This window comes from Notechis scutatus, chromosome 1 (assembly GCF_049901735.1).
Source record: "Notechis scutatus isolate UNSWTSFEM ecotype Mainland chromosome 1, rNotScu1.2, whole genome shotgun sequence".
NCBI classification, from domain to species: Eukaryota; Metazoa; Chordata; class Lepidosauria; order Squamata; family Elapidae; genus Notechis; species Notechis scutatus.
In genome coordinates, this window is record NC_142009.1 from 82890858 (window position 1) to 82910996 (window position 20139).

The 20139-nt window shown below is 35.7% G+C and overlaps 1 protein-coding gene across 18 annotated transcripts in view; it reads right to left on the reverse strand.

The window, feature by feature from the left end:
* ARID1B (AT-rich interaction domain 1B) overlaps nucleotides 1–20139 on the reverse strand; it is a 426965-nt gene that overhangs the window by 267740 nt on the left and 139086 nt on the right. For all 18 annotated transcript variants that reach the window (XM_087969691.1, XM_087969777.1, XM_087969760.1 and 15 more), the window contains one exon: nucleotides 15906–16016. In XM_087969691.1, the coding sequence (XP_087825817.1) occupies nucleotides 15906–16016 (111 nt within the window). The remainder of the gene's footprint in view (nucleotides 1–15905; nucleotides 16017–20139) is intronic.

The following is a 20139-nucleotide window of genomic DNA, read 5'->3' on the forward strand; positions in this document are numbered from 1 at the left end:
TAAAGAATAAGGCCGACTTTCTGTATGTTAAACCACTCTACAGTGTCATTATTTACAATGGAGAGTTAATTGAGTAATATTCAGCTTAACATAAAAACAATTTAAATATTTTAAAATTGAAGCTCACAAGGCTTCACCCAAATGCTTAAGCCTAAGGCCAAAAGATGTGAAACTTATTAAGAACTGGATCAATGGCATTAATGAATCAGATCTAAAATGTAAGTCTCCAATCCAATGGTGGTTTATGTATGGATCTAACTATGGCTCATTCAGTAAACTTTGGTTAACAAAAACAAGATTGCAGGTATTTACAAGGAGCTCAAAGAAGTCAGATGATAGCTGCAACTGTGCAATTAAAGCTCCATCCCTCTGTGTGTGTGTGTGTGTGTGTGTGTGTGTGTGTGTGTACATAAAAAAGGGGTAGAGCTTCAACAGGACCATCTTTATTTTTTTATCCAACAACACACACACATCCCAACTCCATAATGACAATTCAAATTAAAGATTTCTGGGTATATTCCTACCATATTAGTTCTTCATTCTCAGTAAAATGAGGACACAGATGATTGGGGGTAGTGGTGGGATTCAATTTTTTTTTACTACCGGTTCTGTGGGCGTGGCTTGGTGGGTGTGGCAGGGGAAGGATACTGTAAAATCTCCAATCTCCAGTCAGAGATGGTATTTGCCGGTTCTCCAAACTACTTAAAATTTCCACTACCGGTTCTCCAGAATTGGTCAGAACCTCTGACTGGGGACAATATCCAAAATAATGCTTCTAATTGTAAACCACCCAGAGAGTACCGTAAAGCTCTATGGGGTGATATATAAATCTAAATGCTATTGCTAAGGTATTCTGGAATGGATTTCCCAACTGCTGGAAGACCATTTCCTCAAATGTTTAATTCCAATTTATTGGTAGAAATGAATAAATCCAATCATATGAATATTAGACAAACTTCTGCTAATAAATGAGCACCTTGTTTTATCTCTGACCTGTAATATTCCAATACAACTACAAAATATGCTCGGAAAGACCTGGGGACTTCGAGGAGTCATGTTATCTTCTCTAGTTCTCAAATGTCAAATGTGTTGTGAGTTCTGATTTCACATAGTATCTTAAAACCACCATAGTATTCAGGTAGTGCTTATCTTACTACCACAATTGGGACTGGAGTTATGGTTGCAAATTAATGCAATTGTGAAATGAGTAATCATGTGACCGGATCCAATTTTACAATTTTATTGTGGTCAGGTATGATTAAAATATTGTTTTAACTGAAATAGTAATGTTGGTTGTATAATTTTACATCATTATTAAAAGAAAATAAACATAATACGAATGACAGTGTTAGAAAAGAAATAAAGATACAACTGTAGCATGATTTCCCTATGTGTAGGTATACTGGCAATGATGAACAGCAAGGACCAGATTGTCCTACTTCCATTAGGAAGGTCAGGAAAGGACTTGTAAATTTAAATTTTATATAAATATTTTTATAGCATCAAGTCTGATACTAAGCAGTATCAGTATCAAGTCTATGAGGGAATACAATACTGTGGAGCATTCCTCAAACACAAATAGGATCTTTAGTAGCCTCCTCCTCCTCCTTTTCCAGCAGATAAACCATACATATCGCAATTGTCCCAACACACACACACACACACACACACACACAATTAAATTCTTTGAAAATAGTTAAATTATAAGATAAATATAAGAATGGCTGATTTTTCACTATTACGGTGATATGTAAAGGCAAGGTAGAGTCTATCATCTCAAAAATCTTTTCATCATAAACGAATATATATAAAACCTATCTCACAGGAATATTGCAGAGCTATAGTAAAAACATAAAGCCAAGATATTCAACAAAATTCATTAGCAGAAGAATGATTAAAAATTAAATAAATGTTCATTTAAATCGATACTGATGTTTTCACCATTTTAAAATAAGACTGCTTCAGTTATCTAAAAATAAATGAACAGAATAATTATGTGGAAATAGAATCTTTCAGCAATAAAAGGGGAAAAAAAGAATGTCAAGAAAAAAAGAATGTATGGGAAGCCAATAGGTAACTGCCCACTGTCAAGAAGCCATTGAAGCAACCCATGTATTAAAGGCTTTGCAAGGTTGGTTAAATTTGCTACCAGAAAATGCTTCATTTATTGGCTCACTCTTTAACATAGCGGATGCATTGCAGATAAAAGTGCTAAATTCAGTCCATCACTAGCTAAAAGGATCTCCAAAGAATTGGAAACTTGAGAAGATTGAGAACTTGAATAACTGTGGCTAATCAGAATGCATACTGATACTGTTTCTTATGTCATTCCACATTAGAATATTAGCTGCACTATCTACTGTATATTCCATGAGTAACAATTGCTGCAACTGAACACAGATTATAAATGTACACATAGCAACAAAATGCAATAAAGTTACAATTCTCATAGGCAGATATACTTTCTCTTCACTAAGATTTTGCAACAGGTTGTGGCAAGAGATTGCTGTTGGCATCAATACTCAGAGTTAGCAGTAATCCTCAATTCAGACAAGATTTTAATGCTGCCTGGTTACGGATTATACATGGAAACACCATCTGGGCTTTCATCCTGTTACTATTTTGTGTTTTCTACTAGTAATCCTTCTACTTTGCTCCTAGCAAAAAATATCTAGATATTTTTAATGCTTGGGAACTGCTTTAAGTTTTTCCCAAACAAACAAATAAAAAAATAAAAAAATGTAGCATTTTAAATGCATAAAAAGTGAAAAATCTTGATTAGGCTAGAAAAAGCCAAGCAACATTTTTAATTTTTTTTAATTCTCCCCATAGTTCTTTTACAATGACAGACTGAAAAGAAAAGAAAACATGCAAGTGTGATTAAAGAAAATCTAATCTAACCTGATTCATCTTATCTTCTAATTCAGCACACAATAAATCTCTTTAAATATGTGGCAAAAGGTGTTTAGATTATCGCTAACTGAGATATAAGGACAAGATGGGGGAATACACACACACAAAAATAAAAAGATAAAATGAGACGGATACAGTAGGAGAAAAGAAAATGGAAAATGTTTATTTAGACATCCAAGGAAGTGTTCTTAAGAAAATGTAGTAGTGATCAATGTTGATCTTCTCTTTTTACGAAAAGAAGACACTCTGAGAAGAATTTGTATACTGTGTATATGTCACTGAATTTGATACACCCTTAGTTTGGCTTTGGGAATGAAATTTAACAAATTTAAGATATGTATTGTTATGGGCTAGCTGTGGTATATTCATATTGGGGAGAGGGCAAGACAATTAGGAAAAGTTATTTAGTAGTCCTTCGTTACATCTATTAATACTTTCTGTTTAGAAGACTTTACTTCCAACCTTTCTTCCCCCCTCTCATCTTCAATTCTCATCTGCAATCTGTGTTTTCCTTTGTACTGCTCCAAATACATAAAGCCAAGGAATGCAGGAGGAAGGTAATGGCAGTGTTAGAGAAGGCAGTGCTGGCAGTGAGTCTTGAACAGTTGTCAGTGTTGCTAGCTAGTCTACTCAAAGCACTGTAAAAACAGTGTTATGAAAGGTAGCTGAGATCCTTGGAAGTACGAATGTTTTTATTATGTAAATAAAGTTGCCTATCACAAGAAAATAGGAAGAAGATATGACTCTTACAGTAGTTTTTTTTTTAATGTGAAATAAACTATGCAACTAGGATGCTGCTGGTGCAGGCTACCAATCATGCAACTGACTCTGCACACAGTGCATAATAATGCATGTATTACTATCGGATACTGTCATTAATGCTAGACTGTGTTATTATTTGTAATAGTAAACATAAACGCAGCATGTGGGTAATTGTAGGGCCAGAGACATGTAAACTGCCTTATCTGAAATATCTGCTACTTTGTCTATAAACCATGTTAAGCAATATACAAATTATTACAAGAATATAATGCTTTCAGCTATCCAAATTTAGGAAGATTTGTCTTTCAAAAGGCATAGTCGCTACAAACATTTCCCTCCTGTTTCCTATCGTCTAGTATTTTTCCTTGAGACTAGGAAAAAGACTGCAGTCTTTAAAACTCTCTCTCTGTGTGTGTGTGCGCGCGCGCGCGCTTTATATAAATTAAATATAAAAACAGTATTACAATATTCCAAACATTATAGATAATCAAAAAAGTTATGTGACAAAATTCAGACTTATTGCAATCCCAAGAATAAAACAGAGCTGTGGTATCATTTACAATAAGAATAATAATAATATTTAAGCACACAATTTGATTAGCTTTTTCAAACTCTAATCAGAAACATTTCAAATCCATCCTGACATTTATTTCAAGCTGGCTTCTTACATTGCCACAGGAAAGAGGGCTCTCAGAAAAAGGGTTAAACTCTGAAAATAAAAGAGCAGCAGAGCAAATCAGACTGCATGTTTGAAAAAGCCTATAAAAACATTACAAGCAAAACAAGAAAGCTTGGGTTAATAATGCATAAACCAGAAGAAGGGGGGGAAACACCACATTTAATGGAATAATACTTTTATCCTTGCAGTTAAAATGAAATAAACCATGACTATTAATCTGGTAATCCCATGTAAAACTGTAATTTTTAAACATTTACTAAAAGGGGATAGTTCAATAACCACTCTAAAAATCAAGGCCTTGTGTAACAGCAGCATTCAAACACTAAATACCAACCTCCTCTCTGCGGAGGCCATTACCCGCCTTGTCTCTATAGCAACGCTAACAGTGTGTCTGACTTCAAAGACAAAGATGTAATTTCAGACTTCCAGCAGCCAGAGGGAGTGGTAAGAATATTCTGCTCAGGCCGTGTCAGCTGATGACAAATTATAAAAATATCCAGCAAGGTTATGAAGTGGACTCCACCACAATCTTAAGAAACTCGATTTCTTTTTCCTCTAATAGACCTACAGAGCCGACTACCTTGGAAAGTATCTCCGTGGTATGGGAAAATGATAGCACCAGCAGCTGTGCCCCCAAAGTGAGTATAGCTTGGCTTGCCCCTTAGCTCAGTCCAAAGGGGAAGCCACCAGATCTACTGCCTTTTCCAAGAGGCCTGGGAAACGTTTCCAATTAATAGTGTTTATTGTTCTGGAGCCCCAAGAGTCACTGTGAACTATTTCTTGGTACTGTCTGTCTAAAGAGCCAATAATCAGAGAGGAAGATCCATATATTTATGGATATAAAGCTGGAGCCAGTTAGTATTTTTAAAAAGCAAACAAGCAGTTAGGGACTGAAAACCCTTTATAGGCATTTTGCTGAAAAAAGAAAAACAATACGAACGAGTAATTTATGGATTCAATTATTATAAAAGGTAGCTTATGGAAAGAAGACAACTTCCATGGAGAGAGAAAGAGAGTGAGAACCAGAGAGAGAGACATAAATGTACTCATCAGCCATTTCTTTTTTATTCCTCTTTTTCTTTATTTTTTCTTTTTCTTTATTTACTTTTCTATTATTTTTCTCATTTTAACTCAAAATTTGTATTATTTTTAATTCTGTGGAAAAAATATTTAATATACAACTATGTATTAAAAAACAAACATGCACATTTCTTATCTTATTCAGTTCCTAAACTAGAGATTATTAAAAGATGGAGGAAATTAGGGAGGTGACATTAGGGAGTGAAGTTTCCCAAAAATAGCAATAAGACTTATATACCGCTTCGCAATGCTTTACAGCCCTCTCTAAGCAGTTTACAGAGTCAGCATATTGCCCCCAACAATTTGGGTCCTCATTTTATACACCTCAGAAGGATGGAAGGCTGAGGCAACCTTTAGCCTGGTGAGATTTGAACTGCCAAATTGCAGTCAGCTGGCAGTCAGCAGAAGTAGCCTGTAGTACTGCACTCTAACCAGTGCACCACCTCGCCAAATTAAGATTACTGGAACAGATAAATCAACCCCTTTCATGTGGATTTTGCTGCTCAAAAGACCCTAGAAAAGGGTGGTTTCTTCTCACCTCTGTTGTTCATCTTGTTCTCTAAAGGGGGCAAAATCGTAACAGACTATCATACAATGCTGGTTTCAACATCAATGAAACAGGTTTGGGTGCTTCTTTAACTACGTTTCTACAAAATAAAAAACACATTGAGTACTGATGCTGTATCATAATTTTGCCACAGAATCTTTTTCTACCCGCAAAATTTTACATTAGGGATGAGAGGGATATGTAAACCATGACAAATAGAAGCCAGCTGACAAGCACTTCAGTTCTTTCATTAACTGACAGATGCAATAGTTACTGTATCAGGTGAGGATAACATAAACTGTTTAAAAAAAATATTGGATAAGCGTAAGAAAAAGAAGCTTGACTTTTTGACATTGGTCATCACTAGAATTAATTTAAGCTACAGGTGCTGAAAAATAAAGCCCCAACCACAAGAAAAGCAATGCTAGACCTGGTTATGACAAGAATGAGAAATTACCACAAAAACCATGAATATAGCTAAACTGGAAAATTAAAATAACTAAACTTCCAAGAAGAAGATAATGATAAATTACTTCCATAGCTTATATAGCTGTATATGTGTAATCACCAGAAATCTGTCTTTTACTTTTATTCAAACTATATCATTTAAAACCTATGGTACATAAGCGAAACAATCTTGTGTAAGGAGGGGATTCTATTTATGTTAATTCTTTGTTCTTCTCCAATCTCATGTTCTGCGTAAAATACAAGAATGACACAGGGAGACACCCCCATGCCCCCAGGCCTTTGAAAACCAGTCTCTATTATCTCTACTTGATCATTTTGACAAATGAAAAGAGACTTATGTTTATAGTGTGAGTCCAACTCTGGGAAAGGAAATGTCAACGGTTATGGCTTTCTCTTATGTAGTTCTTTTATGTTATATATAGAAAAGGAAAAATAGCAAATCTTCTCTAAGTATCTGAAAGTTTTTCTAAACTCTAGAAGGAAGGGGCATAACATAATGCATTCCAATTAGAATCATTATCCTATTTAATCATATGAAAATGTGCTAAAATCATTAGTTAAACTAATTTGATTTAAAGTAAATTTAAAAGTGACTGTAATAAAGAAATCAACATAGGAAGACTCATTGCCATAGATCAGGGGTGTCAAACTCATGGCAGCGTCATGTGACATATCGGGACATTTCCCCCCTTCGTTAAACTGGAGGTGGGAGTTTGACAGTCGTGCCATAGATAATCTAGTAAAATAGAAGCCACAATCCCTATGAAACCTATTGAATTAATATTTGATTTTCTGTATTAAAAAGAAAAGTTGGGGAGGGGGAGGGAAGGAGGAGGAAGAAAGTAACTTTCCAGATCAAATATTATAAAAAGTCTTCATATATTATTATTGTATGTGTATGTAAATTGCAGGTACTTAGCATTTATATCAAACAGTATGGACATTTATTTTCCATTCACAGAGAAACTTTTCACCAAATAAGAATTTAAACTGCAAAAAAAAATATATAAAAAGCAAAAATTCTTTTTGCAAAAGCAATGCTGAATGTTCTTTATTGAACTTACTTATGTATATGTGTGTGTGTATGTAACTTTGTGTACTAATTTGATTAGATTTCAATAATTAGTAATAATTATTAAACCCAAAAATAACTGATCCTCAAAAACAACAGTTTCATTAATCCAACAACAAAGTCAGAAATCATTTAAATTATTTCTTCTGGGGATAAATATTTAAATGATCTTGACTGTAGATAATCTTCTCTGCCAGAAATTGTCTTAATAAATTGTTATAATTCTACATAGTTCCTTAATACTTATTTATAAAATAAGAGGTGTAAAAATTTTGCAAAACCAAAACTAAGTTAGAATTTTCAACTGTATTCTTATACTGTTGTACAGTAATAGAGAGAATGGTTTAGAAAACCCTAGTCACTTTTTTTGGACCTTAATGCTTTTCCCTTCTTTTATTCTAGGCTTAAACAAAGTTCAGTGGGGCATCAAAGTGCCTCAGTCTTAAATTACAGTCTGTACTTTAAAATAGAATGGATGCACAATATGTTCCTGAAGCTAGGGGGTGGGAGTGTTATTCACAGAAAATTGAAGGTTTGTTGAGTCAATAATCTTCTTTCACAGAGTAACAATTTTCAGCTAAAATTTCTTGACCCAAACAAAGAAAACCAGTTCATTCAGTTATTTTACAATATTGCTGAAGGAAGCAAAATAAAAGAAGGAAAAAACACTATTCATTCCATACTGGGTAAAAACAATGTGAAATTTCAGGCACAAAAATTACACAATAACATCTTTCCTTATTTTAATTTATCATATTTCCAAATAGTTATTTTCAGCACAAATACTGAACAAAAGTAAATAACCAGGGGTAATGATTGGTACCAAAATCTGCTCATGTATCAGTTGCAGGCTATATTTAACTTACATTATTAAGAACTAGCTTGTTGACATTTCTGCAAATAAGCAATAATATCCCTAAATAGTACGAGATTTTTACTGGTTATTTTATTCATTTTGTTTGTAAATTTATCTGCAAATTTGGCTTGCAAAGTAAATGTGAATCAAGTCTGTTAGTTTTTGAATTCTAGTAGTTTTTGAATTCTAGAGACTCTGAAATAGCTTTCCCTACATTATTTTATATTTCATTTGTGTTTAAAGCAGAGGGTACACAGAAGAAATTGTTGCAAAAACTATTATAATGTGTCCTTGGAAACTGTCCTACTATAATGTCTGGTTTGTATACATTTTCAGCCTTTAAACTGGCTGTTTACCAACGCAATGGAAAGAGAGGACAATAGGATTTTGTGCAGTCAAGATTTTATTTGTTGTTTAATTTTTTTTTAGCTTAATGTTCCTTACAAGTTATGTAACTGCAAGTTAACTGTAATTTATTTTTGGTTTTATCTTTAATAATGCTTATTGTTTTTTCTTTATTCCACTTTTTTCCTTCGCATTTTGGTATTTTAGAATTTTTTTGGGTGTCATTTCTTGTGTTTTAAGGCAATAAAATAAAAATAAAAACAGGGTCCTATAAACTCAGTTACAGTAAAAGCCAACACATTGATGCTCTTGTGGGAACAAATGATTAATATTCACAGACACTGCAACAGCAGTGGGGAAGTCACTTGTACCTTTATGGCTTTCAACTCCATGAACAATTCCCAGCTGGATGAGACAGGGCATTGAAGAACAAAGAGTATAAAAAAGTCTGAAGCATCTCACTGTGCAGTCATTTTAGTAGAGGTTTTATGCCTCTGTGCAGTTCTTTTCTGTTATCTATGCCAGCCTTTCTAGTCCCTTCCCATATTTTGTTCTAGTGCGTAAGAGTTCAAAGCCAGAGTACTGAATGCTGGATTTGCAAATATAGTTGCTTGAGTTGTTTGTTAAAAAAACCCTCAACAAACAAACCCGATCAATCTACCAGCTGAACAACTATGAAATTACACCTGTGCCTTCTCCAATTATTCACTTGCTATTTCCCAATAAAATTAGGGTTTATACACTGCTCAAAAAAATAAAGGGAACACAAAAATAAGACATCCTAGATTTGAATGAATGAAATATTCTTATTAAACATTTGTTCATTACATAGTTGAATGTGCTGACAACAAAATCACACAAAAATTATCAATGGAAATCAAATTTAGCAACCCATGGAGGTTTGGATTTGGAGTTATACTCAAAATTAAAGTGGAAAAAAACACTACAGGCTGATCCAACTTTGATGTAATATCCTTAAAACAAGTCAAAATGAGGCTCATTAGTGTGTGTGGCCTCCATGTGCCTGTATGACCTCCCTACAATGCCTGGGCATGCTCCTGATGAGGTGGTGGATGGTCTCCTGAGGGATCTCCTCCCACACCTGGGAGAGCATCCCCCAACTCCTGGACAGTCTATGGGGCAATGTGGCGTTGGTGGATGGAGTGAGACATGTTGTCCCAGATGTGCTCAACTGGATTCAGGTCTGGGTAACGGGCGGGCCAGTCCATAGCATCAATGCCTTTGTCTTGCAGGAACTGCTGACACACTCCAGCCACATGAGGTCTAGCATTGTCTTGCATTAGGAGGAACCCAGGGCCAACCACACCAGCATATGGTCTCACAAGGGGTCTGAGGATCTCATCTCGGTACCTAATGGCAGTCAGGCTACCTCTGGTGAGCACATGGAGGGCTATGCAGCCCCCTAAAGAAATGCCACCCCACACCATTACTGACCCACTGCCAAACCGGTCATGCTGGAGGATGTTGCAGGCAGCAGAACATTCTCCACGCCGTCTCCAGACCCTGTCACGTCTGTCACATGTGCTCAGTGAGAACCTGCTTTCATCTGTGAAGAGCACAGGGCGCCAGTGGCGAATTTGCCAATCTTGGTGTTCTCTGGCAAATGTCAAATGTCCTGCACAGTGTTGGGCTGTAAGCACAACTCCCACCTGTGGACGTCGGGCCCTCATACCACCCTCATGGAGTCTGTTTCTGACTGTTTGAGCAGCCACATGCACATTTGTGGCCCACTGGAGGTCATTTTGCAGGGCTCTGGCAGTGCTCCTCCTGTCCCTCCTTGCACAAAGGCGGAGGTAGCGGTCCTGATGCTGGGTTGTTGCCCTCCTACGGCCTCCTCCACGTCTCCTGATGTACTGGCCTGTCTCCTCCTACTAGCGCCTCCATGCTCTGGACACTACGCTGACACACACAGCAAACCTTCTTGCCACAGCTCGCATTGATGTGCCATCCTGGATGAGCTGCACGACCTGAGCCACTTGTGTGGGTTGTAGACTCCGTCTCATGCTACCACTAGAGTGAAAGCACCGCCAGCATTCAAAAGTGACCAAACCATCAGCCAGAAAGCATAGGAACTGAGAAGTGATCTGTGGTCACCACCTGCAGAACCATTCCTTTATTGGGGATGTCTTGCTAACTGCCCATGCTTTCCACCTGTTGTCTATTCCATTTGCACAACAGCATGTGAAATTGATTGTCAATCAGTGTTGCTACCTAAGTGGACAGTTTGATTTCACAGAAGTGTGATTGACTTGGAGTTACATTGTGTTGTTTAAGTGTTCCCTTTATTTTTTCGAGCAGTGTATATTTCTGGTGTATATGTATGTGTGTGCTTCTAAAGCAAAAGTCCAGTATATTTCTATGTAGAAACAACAAGTGCTCAGAAAATAAAACTGACCATTCAAATTAATAGTAACCAAAGATGATTATAAAAATCTAACTTAGTCATGATAATTTAACAATAGCAATTACTAGGATGGAGTTATCAAATGAAGAACATATTTGCCTTCATTAGATTTAAAACTTTGCCAAGTCTTTTCCAAACATCAGTGAAATAGCAAATATTTTTAAAATTATATATTAAGACATAAGACATAAGAATTTATTTGTCATTACACTCGCAAGCGGGTGCAACGAAATGAGGTGCTCTTCCACAAGTAAAACTTAACTACTTAGAATACTTTTGTAAGACAATTCATGAAATTCCTTTGAAATATATTGATTTGAAAACATGAAGCGCATCATGGGAAACATTTTAATAACAATTTATTTTATAAAATTTCATTCATTTTAGAATTAAAAAAAGATAGACTATTGCTTTAATTTTGTTAGCAAAGCTTGAAGAACAAATCCTTATCTGCAATATTCTCAGAACCTCAACCATCATCATCATTTTAGCCATTGTCTATCCATGCAGGATTTAAATACATATGTTAAACAAATAGAACACTCAGTTTTCAAATATTAAAAAAATTACTTGGGAAATAGTCTTGTACAGTATTTTAAATGGCCACCTAATATCTTTTACTCCTTGGCTCTGTTTTTTATGTGGAAGGATGTTTCAAAAATATAAACCATTAGTTGCTTCAGAAAGTTGTTTGCTTCCCCCCTTCAGAGAGGTTTTCCAAACATTCTGTGTTACATGCAAGCCCTGTTAAACAGTTCACTAGTTGTTCTACTTCTTTCACACATTATATATATATAATCTTGGCACAAATGTTCCTGTTAAATTCAAGGCAGATGAATTTTACTGTGGGTTGGAACCAAATGGCTACAAACAAACCATATTTTCATTAGCTAATCCTAATGACTTGTCAAACAGTATAATAAATTATCTTTCCTTTTGCTCCTCAATTATCTAAACAGTTTGACCTAGATGGATTTGAATGTGTGTCAAGTCTTTAAGAATCCAATTAAAAATCGCATATTCTAATGCTTCTAGCACTTTTATTTAGTTCACCATTATGAGGCAGTATCTCACTTTTATATACTTGACTTGATCAGAAGAAAAAAGTGGATCAAGGTGAAATTTGCAGGGGAACAGCTGATTCCAAATGGCTGGTTTACACTATGAGTAAAATTCCACTCTATGTTTCTACTGCTGTCACATATACCCCTTCCATTATCCTCATAATTTGGTCTGGAGAATCTCCCAAATTATCTAAACAGTTTAGGAAAATGCAAAGCCCGAGGATAGTACTCTGCACAGTCTCTTAACTTTTCACACATACGCTGTTGGACAGCCACAAATATATGGCAGAAAAACATGGATATAACTATACTGTTTTGTAACTTCTAGCTAGTTTTGTAACTTCTATTATTTTACAAACATTCAATGAACAGATGAAATAATATTATTTGCTAACTGGAGTTTCTTGCTCTAACTTAGAAATTTTGTTTTTATGTACACAACCCAAATTCATGGTACCTGAATTACTCTCCATCCAAGTGGAATTTGATTCTCCTTTGTTTTTATACTTTCTTAGATTTTGTGATGCAGAAATAAATAAATCATAAATATATTAAGAAAACTACAGACATATTTTGTATGTATATAAGATGAGCAGATCAAGAAGCATTTCAAATCTAGTTCTTCAAAGTATGTGCATCATCCTCTGAAAATGTTTAAATCCTGATTCAAAACCAGCATTTCTACATGTGACTTTTATCTTCTCTAAACTCAATACCCCATTTTGGCCTAATTTGTTGTTACTGGTTCAGAAATTCCAGTGTCTCTCTAAAAACCAGCAGAAAAAAAGGAGCTTTGTAAGCACCACAATGATGACTTCAAAGACTGAAAACTTTCTAATGTTTCACAATTATTTAATGCCCAAATAACAGATGGAACCATTTCCTAGGAAGGACTGAAACCAACATCTGAGTTAGTATAAAGGTATATTGTGGTCAATATGTGACAGATATTGATTAATACAACAATACCAGCATAGATGGACTCCAACACAGTACAGTTCTCAACACAGATTATTCACTAGATTATTTCCTATTGGTCTCAAAATTACCTTGAAAAATCATAATTCAATTTCTTTTTGAATACCCTAGATGGAATCATTAATGCATATATTACAGTATACAGCTGGCTAGTAATTGTCTTGCATGTGGGGTTTTAAAAACTTCTCTGGTAATAGTGTCAAAACAATAATTGCTATGAATATAATTTTACATAGCTTTAAATAACTGTAAATGCAATTGTTTTTAAACAAATCATACATTCATTTACAAGACATACATGAAGCAATCAAATAAGCCAGCGGTCCCCAATCTTTTGGGTGCCAAGGACTGGTTCTGCGGAGGGTGGCTTTTCCGCAGACTGGGGGGGGGGATCCCTTGTGTGTACTGATGGGGCTTTGCTGGCTTGTTCAGACTGTTTCTGTGCCAGTCTACGACCTGGGAGTTGGGGCCCCCAAAATAAGCCATCATATGCAGCTTTTACTCTATGGAATAATAGTCATTTCAAGCCAACTTACGTTAGAAGACCAGGATTGAATGTCATATATACAGTAAAACTTATAAAGTAATATGAGTAATTACAAATCAGTCTCAAAGAAGTATAAAATCAAAATGTACTTGATAAAGATAATAATTCCACACTTAAATGCTCTGATAAAGTTTCAATATGGAGAGAGTTTTTTCATCAATCTGGAATATCAAAGTCTAATTTTTGACAGGAAGATATAAGCCACAGAAGATTTTGGAGACTGATTGTGGAAATTTACTATCAAAACATTGATATTAATAAAGTATAGAAAACTCAAAAAAGGTAAGTATCTATAGAAATCCTGAATTTTGATAAGCAGAGATGTTTATTGTCTGCTCCAAAGCATTACCAATATTTTACTATTTTGAAAACAATGCTATTCTTAGAAGAACTAAATATAACTATTACCTATATGAACACTCTCAGTGGATTGCTCTTGTAGACTTGAATTTAATTTAAAACATTTTAACATCCATATAAATCCCAAAAAGTTCAATGAGTCTTACTTTCTAATCAGTGATATTAGTTCTAATATGTGTTCCTACAATGCAATCATAAGCAAACTCTTTGGATTACAATGTCAGTTTACTATTTTACATTTACAGTATATTACATTTTCTAAATTTCATCACCATCACCATTGCACTTTTCTGAATAACTATCAATATGGATTCAACAATACATTGTCTTAAAATTATGTAAATTTTGAACTATATTGCCAGTCACATGCAAATTAATTCAACAAAATGAATATTGTAATTAAGAGGTGACAAGAACATTAATATGGTTTTTTTATCCCACTATTTTCATGTTTTCAATATTGCTTGAATGTGATATGCTGACATGATACACTACAAAATAATTAGGTCATGCTGTCATACTGTGCAAAACATGGTTTGTACATATCCACAATAATGATCTGTATCTGAGATCTATAAACTAAAATATATTAGAGAAGCACTAAACCCAACCAATGACTGTTTGAGATATAAAATATACTGTAAAACATTTTATAAAATTATGTTCTGTTTTAAAGCATAAACATTTAAGATTAATAGTTTTATACTTCTCTAGATTATAACATTCAACTCAATATCCATAAGCATATCAGAAAGAATTATTCTGACATAATTAAAATGACTTAAGTATGTATTATTATTTAAATATTATTTAATAATATGCATTATATATATTATAAGAGCCTCAGTGGTGCAGTGGTTAGAGTGCAGTACTGCAAGCTACTTCTGCTTTCAGCCAGCTGCCTGCAATTTGGCAGATCGAATCTCAGCTCAAGGTTGACTCAGCCTTCTATCCTTCTGAGGTGGGTAAAATGAGGACCCAAATTGTTGGGGGCAATATGCTGACTCTGTAAACCGCTTAGAGAGTAAAGCACTATAAAGCGGTATATAAGTCTAAGTGCTACTGCTATATAAATATTATAATAATTTAAATATAGCATAAAAATACCTAGTTATCTTTGGTAAGTAATTTCATAATAAATACATGCATGCAGGGGTGGGATTCTACCAGTTCGCACCTATTTGCTAGAACTGGTTAACATTCTAAGCAGTTCAGAGAACCGGTTGTTAGAAGAAATTACTGGCCTAATCCTGTAAGGAAGGCAGGAAGGAAACATTCTGGTGTTGCTTTCAGAAACTGCCTCTCCGTTAACCCTTATTACATTCTTGGCAGGACTAGACTTCCTGTCTCAGGAACTTCTCTGGAGTTTTTTTCCCCTCTCCTTTGCTGGTACTTTGCTTGCGTGGAGTAACAATTCAAAATTACAATGGCACTGAAAAAAGTGACTTATGACCATTTTTCACACTTACGACTGTTGCAGCATCCCCACAGTCATGAGAGGCCAGGCGAGGAGATGCGTGCCCCGATGTGAGTGATATTGAGTTGACCACGCCCAGCCAATAACATGACCGCCAAGCCACGTCTACCCGGTCACATGACCACCAAGCCACTCCCACCAAATAAGCCACACCCACAGAACCGGTTGTTAAAAAAATTGAATCCCATCCCTGCATGCATGTGAATAAAATCCAAGGATAATTCTGATATTAAGGCTCTTGAAGCAGGAAAAAACATTAAATATAAGTTTTCTTAGAAAATATTATTTTCAATATAAAGTATAAAACTATCAAATGGCAACAAATTTCTTACTGGTAAACTTGAAGGCCTCTCTTGTTGGATTAGGGTCAATTCTTCATGGTTAGGTTTGTTCTGGGTGACAGGGGGTTGAGACCTGGTTCCATAGCCTTCCTGAGACATTTCCTAGATAAAATATATATTTACATGTTAGTAATAGGAAACACTAGCCATGATAAAGGAAAGAAAAGGAGAACAATTAATTATAGGACTGTTCTAGTTCTATGTTGATACCTTTCCACTCCCTCTCCCCACAATTTCAACTAAACCTCAATATACTCCCTATTGATTTGCACACATATACAGTACATACAGTATATACATGCTGAAGCTCTAAAGCAGAAGTCCCCAAACTCGGCAACTTTAAGACTTGTGGACTTCAACTCCCAGAATTCTCCAGCCAGCTATGTTTGGAGTTTGGAGACCTCTTTTCTAAAGAAAGCATTCTATAGATTCCAGAATGCATCCCATTTTATTAAAAACAAGTTGCAGTGACAAGAATTTAATGGCATGCCATTTGTTAATATTGAATACAGGATTCAATTCAATTTAACTCTGGAGCAATGTCAAATTATACTGCTTGGGGATGGCAAAATTTAAGGTGAACACTGAATAGTAATAATGGTTACTAAATATTGTACCTCTGCTTTTCCAGAAGGTTTTATGTTTTTTTGTTTTTTTATCTAGCAAGACTACCAGATTCTGTAACAGCTTTGTTCCCTATGCCATCCATCTGGTAAAATCGCAAATTCACTTTTCTTGCCATGTGCACGTATACATCTCAGCTAGACTGTGTGGTTTCTGTGTGTCATATATGTGGCTATATGCATATATACACACAAGGGACAAACCATTGGCTAAAAATGAACTGCTGCTCCAAGCTTGATTTTGTCTTTCCTAGTCATTTTGTTAAAAAATTGTATAAGGTTACTTTGAAGTTGTGGGAAGAGAATATTTATCTTGCTATAGCTATGTATAACAGCCTCCTTCAGAATACTATATCAGAAGACTCTTGAATTAGCATTAAAGAGATAATCAAAGCAACATTTAAAATAACCTAATCAATTAAGTGTCTAACGAAATTAAACAAAACTGATTTGTCCACAGCACATGAAACAGATCATACAGCCATTAGAGTAGATAAATATTCCCTATATTTCTGTCCCAACCCCTCTATAATCTTGCCCTAGAGTGCAGGTTTGTGTGTGTGTGTGTGTGTGTGTGTGTGTGTGTGTGTGTGTGTGTGCATTCCACAGTAGTCTAAATCAAACTACAAAAATCAATCTATGTCAATGGAATTTATTTGGACTACAGTATAATATTCAAGTGGAAGTCACAGAAATAAAAGAACAACTAGGCTTAACTTCCAAGAATACAGGATAACATTTTTGCCCTTTCCCTTCAATTGTGTACAATTCTTGGAGACTGCCTGGATGAATTTCTGCCATTTCCTCTGCAAGGTTTTTCAAAAGTGGAATCCTACTGTCTCCTTCCCAGGGCTAAGAGAAAGTGACTGGCCCAAGGTCAGCCACCTAGTTTTGTATCTAAGGTGGCACTAGAACTCATGGCCTCCCTAATCTGATGCCTTAACCAGTACATCAAATTGGCTCTTGAAGATAAATTAACACAGCTTTAATTTCAAAAGGAGATGGGATTTTGTTTGTTTATCTTTCTTCCCTATTGATTAATCAATTATTATTTTAATTTTTTCTTGCCTTTTAGTTGGTAATTTTAATAAACAATTGAATGGAATAATTATTTTACATGAATCACAGTTAGCCTTGAAAAAAATGGAAATAATTTTTAAACAGCGCTCTCAAACATGGCATTGCTTCTTATTGGTATATACTATCTTCAAGAGTAAAAATGATTTGATCAACTGATTGGCCTTCTGCCATTACCATAAGATTAGCTGGTGAAAGATTTGCTATGTACATTAAACAGGTACCAAGAGATGATGGGATGGATTTGTGCTGATTCTTCTCCTTTCTTGATTGGTGATGGTTGGCGGTGATAGACCTCAGCCCTTACTGTGTGTGGGGCCAGATAATTCAGTGTTCTCTCGTGCTCTATTTAACATTTATATGAGACTGTTGTGCAAGCTCACTCATCATCATGTTGTGAGGTACCAATATGTTCATGATAACCAATTATATATTTCTGCTCCAGCATATTAAGTGATGCCAAGAACATCTTATCATGGTGTCTATGGAGATTCTCAATCATCCATGGTTGCCCCAAAGGCCCCTTTTTTTCAAGAGACTTTCATGTTTTTCTTTGAAGGTGTTTCGCTTCTCATTCAAGAAGCTTCTTCAGCTCTGACTTCCCCACCATCCTGTCAGAGCTGAAGAAACTTCTTGGATGAGAAGCGGAAATGTCTTCAAAGAAAACAAGAAAGTCCAGTTGCTCCTTGCAAAAAACACCTTTGGGACATCTTATCCTGTTGAGTGTCTGGATGGGGAACAACGGGCTTCAGCTGAAATTGGCAACACTGAGTAGCTTTGGGTTTGGAGTCTAGGTTCTAGGACTATGCCATTTTTGGTGCTAGAGGGGGTTGCACTGCCCCAGACAGACCCAGTATGAAATTAAAGCTCTCCCAGATATATGACATCTGCTCAAAGGCTAGGTAGCATTTATGGCTAGGAGGGTCTTTGCACAGTTTCATGTTGTGCATCAATTGTACCCACACTTAGGTTGAGAGGTTCTGCTCACAGTCCCTCATGCCTTGGCCACCTTCAGATTGAACTACTGCTATGTGCTCTACATGGAGCTGTCCTAGAAGCTTCAGCTCATACGAAATGCAGCAGTACAGACAGTTATGTGTGTGCTCCCACAACATGAGCTGCTTTGGCTACAAGTCTGCTTGCCAATCCAATGCAAGGTGCTAGTTTTAACCTTTAAAGCCCTTCCTGGCAGGGGGCTGGTTATCTGATGGACCACCTCTATTCGATTACATCTTCCTTATTTGCCCATCCCACTAGAACTGGCAGAGAAGAATGCAGGGGTACCATTTGGTTTATATATTTACTTCTCTCCATGTCATGTAGGTTTGTATATTTTAATTTTTAATTGTCAATTGTGATTATTTTATATTCTGTACCGATTGCTTTTATGTATTGTTTTATTTTACTGTTGTACATTGCCAAAAGTTTATCCTGGTGAGATGGGCAGCTATACAAGTTTGATAAATAAAATCATAATAATTTATTATTTATTTATAACATTTATTGGCCACCCATCTTACCTCAGGGTAACTCTGGGCGGCTAACAATAATAAAAGATATATTAGTATGTATTTATCCTATTTTTATTATAAATAAATGGAATTTAAATGTTAACAAAGGGTTCCTCCAAATGCAAAATATAAATGTGTAGTTTTAATTATCAATGTCTTCTGATTTTGGCAGATTAAGAGAAATAACCTTTTCTGTTCCAATTTAGATGTGTGATGATCCAAAGTGTAACACAAACGTAACAAAATCCAAAACGTAAATAAATGTCCTTTAATGCCTCCAACTTGGTCCCACTATTCAATAATTTTCAGTTGGAGATAAAACGTACTCAAAAATAGTCTTCAAAAGAAAGCAATACAGTCCAAATTTAATGAGCAGATAGAGGTGAAAATAAAAAACAAACAAACTACAATGATGAAATTATCACAACCGAATAGGAGAAATATTTACCAAATTCAAGAAGATAACAAGGCACAGTCTGTTAGAAAGACACCAATCAAGATAACCTCAAACCAAATTAAAACACGCTTTGTCTCCAGCATTTGCCAGAACGCAGGTTCAAACTCTTATGCAGTTCTCACACCTGCAGCCCATGAAGAGGATCAAGGTCCTCTCCTCCCGAGTAGACCACGTCTCTCCCTTATCCTCTCCTCCCTGCATACCCTAGGATGGATAGGGGATGGGCCTGGGTCCTCCTCTGACTGCCCAGCGGCCTCTGCCCTTCCCCAGCCTCCTCCACAACCTCCGGAGCCACACTTCCACTCCCTGTCGGCTGTTCCTCCTCTCCCTCAGAGTCAGTCTCCAACAGGGGCATGACAAGATGGATGTTTAGTGCAGTGCAGTCCACTAATAATCATAGTTCAGCTTAGTCATTTCATTTATTCTGACTGCTAGAGTAAGATGTCATTTGCAGATTCTATAATGTAAAACAAATAGTGTTGGATTTAAAAAGTTGTAATGAAATTAATCAGCTTTTTTTACTTCCATTCTTCTTTTAATTATGTGTCAAAAATAAT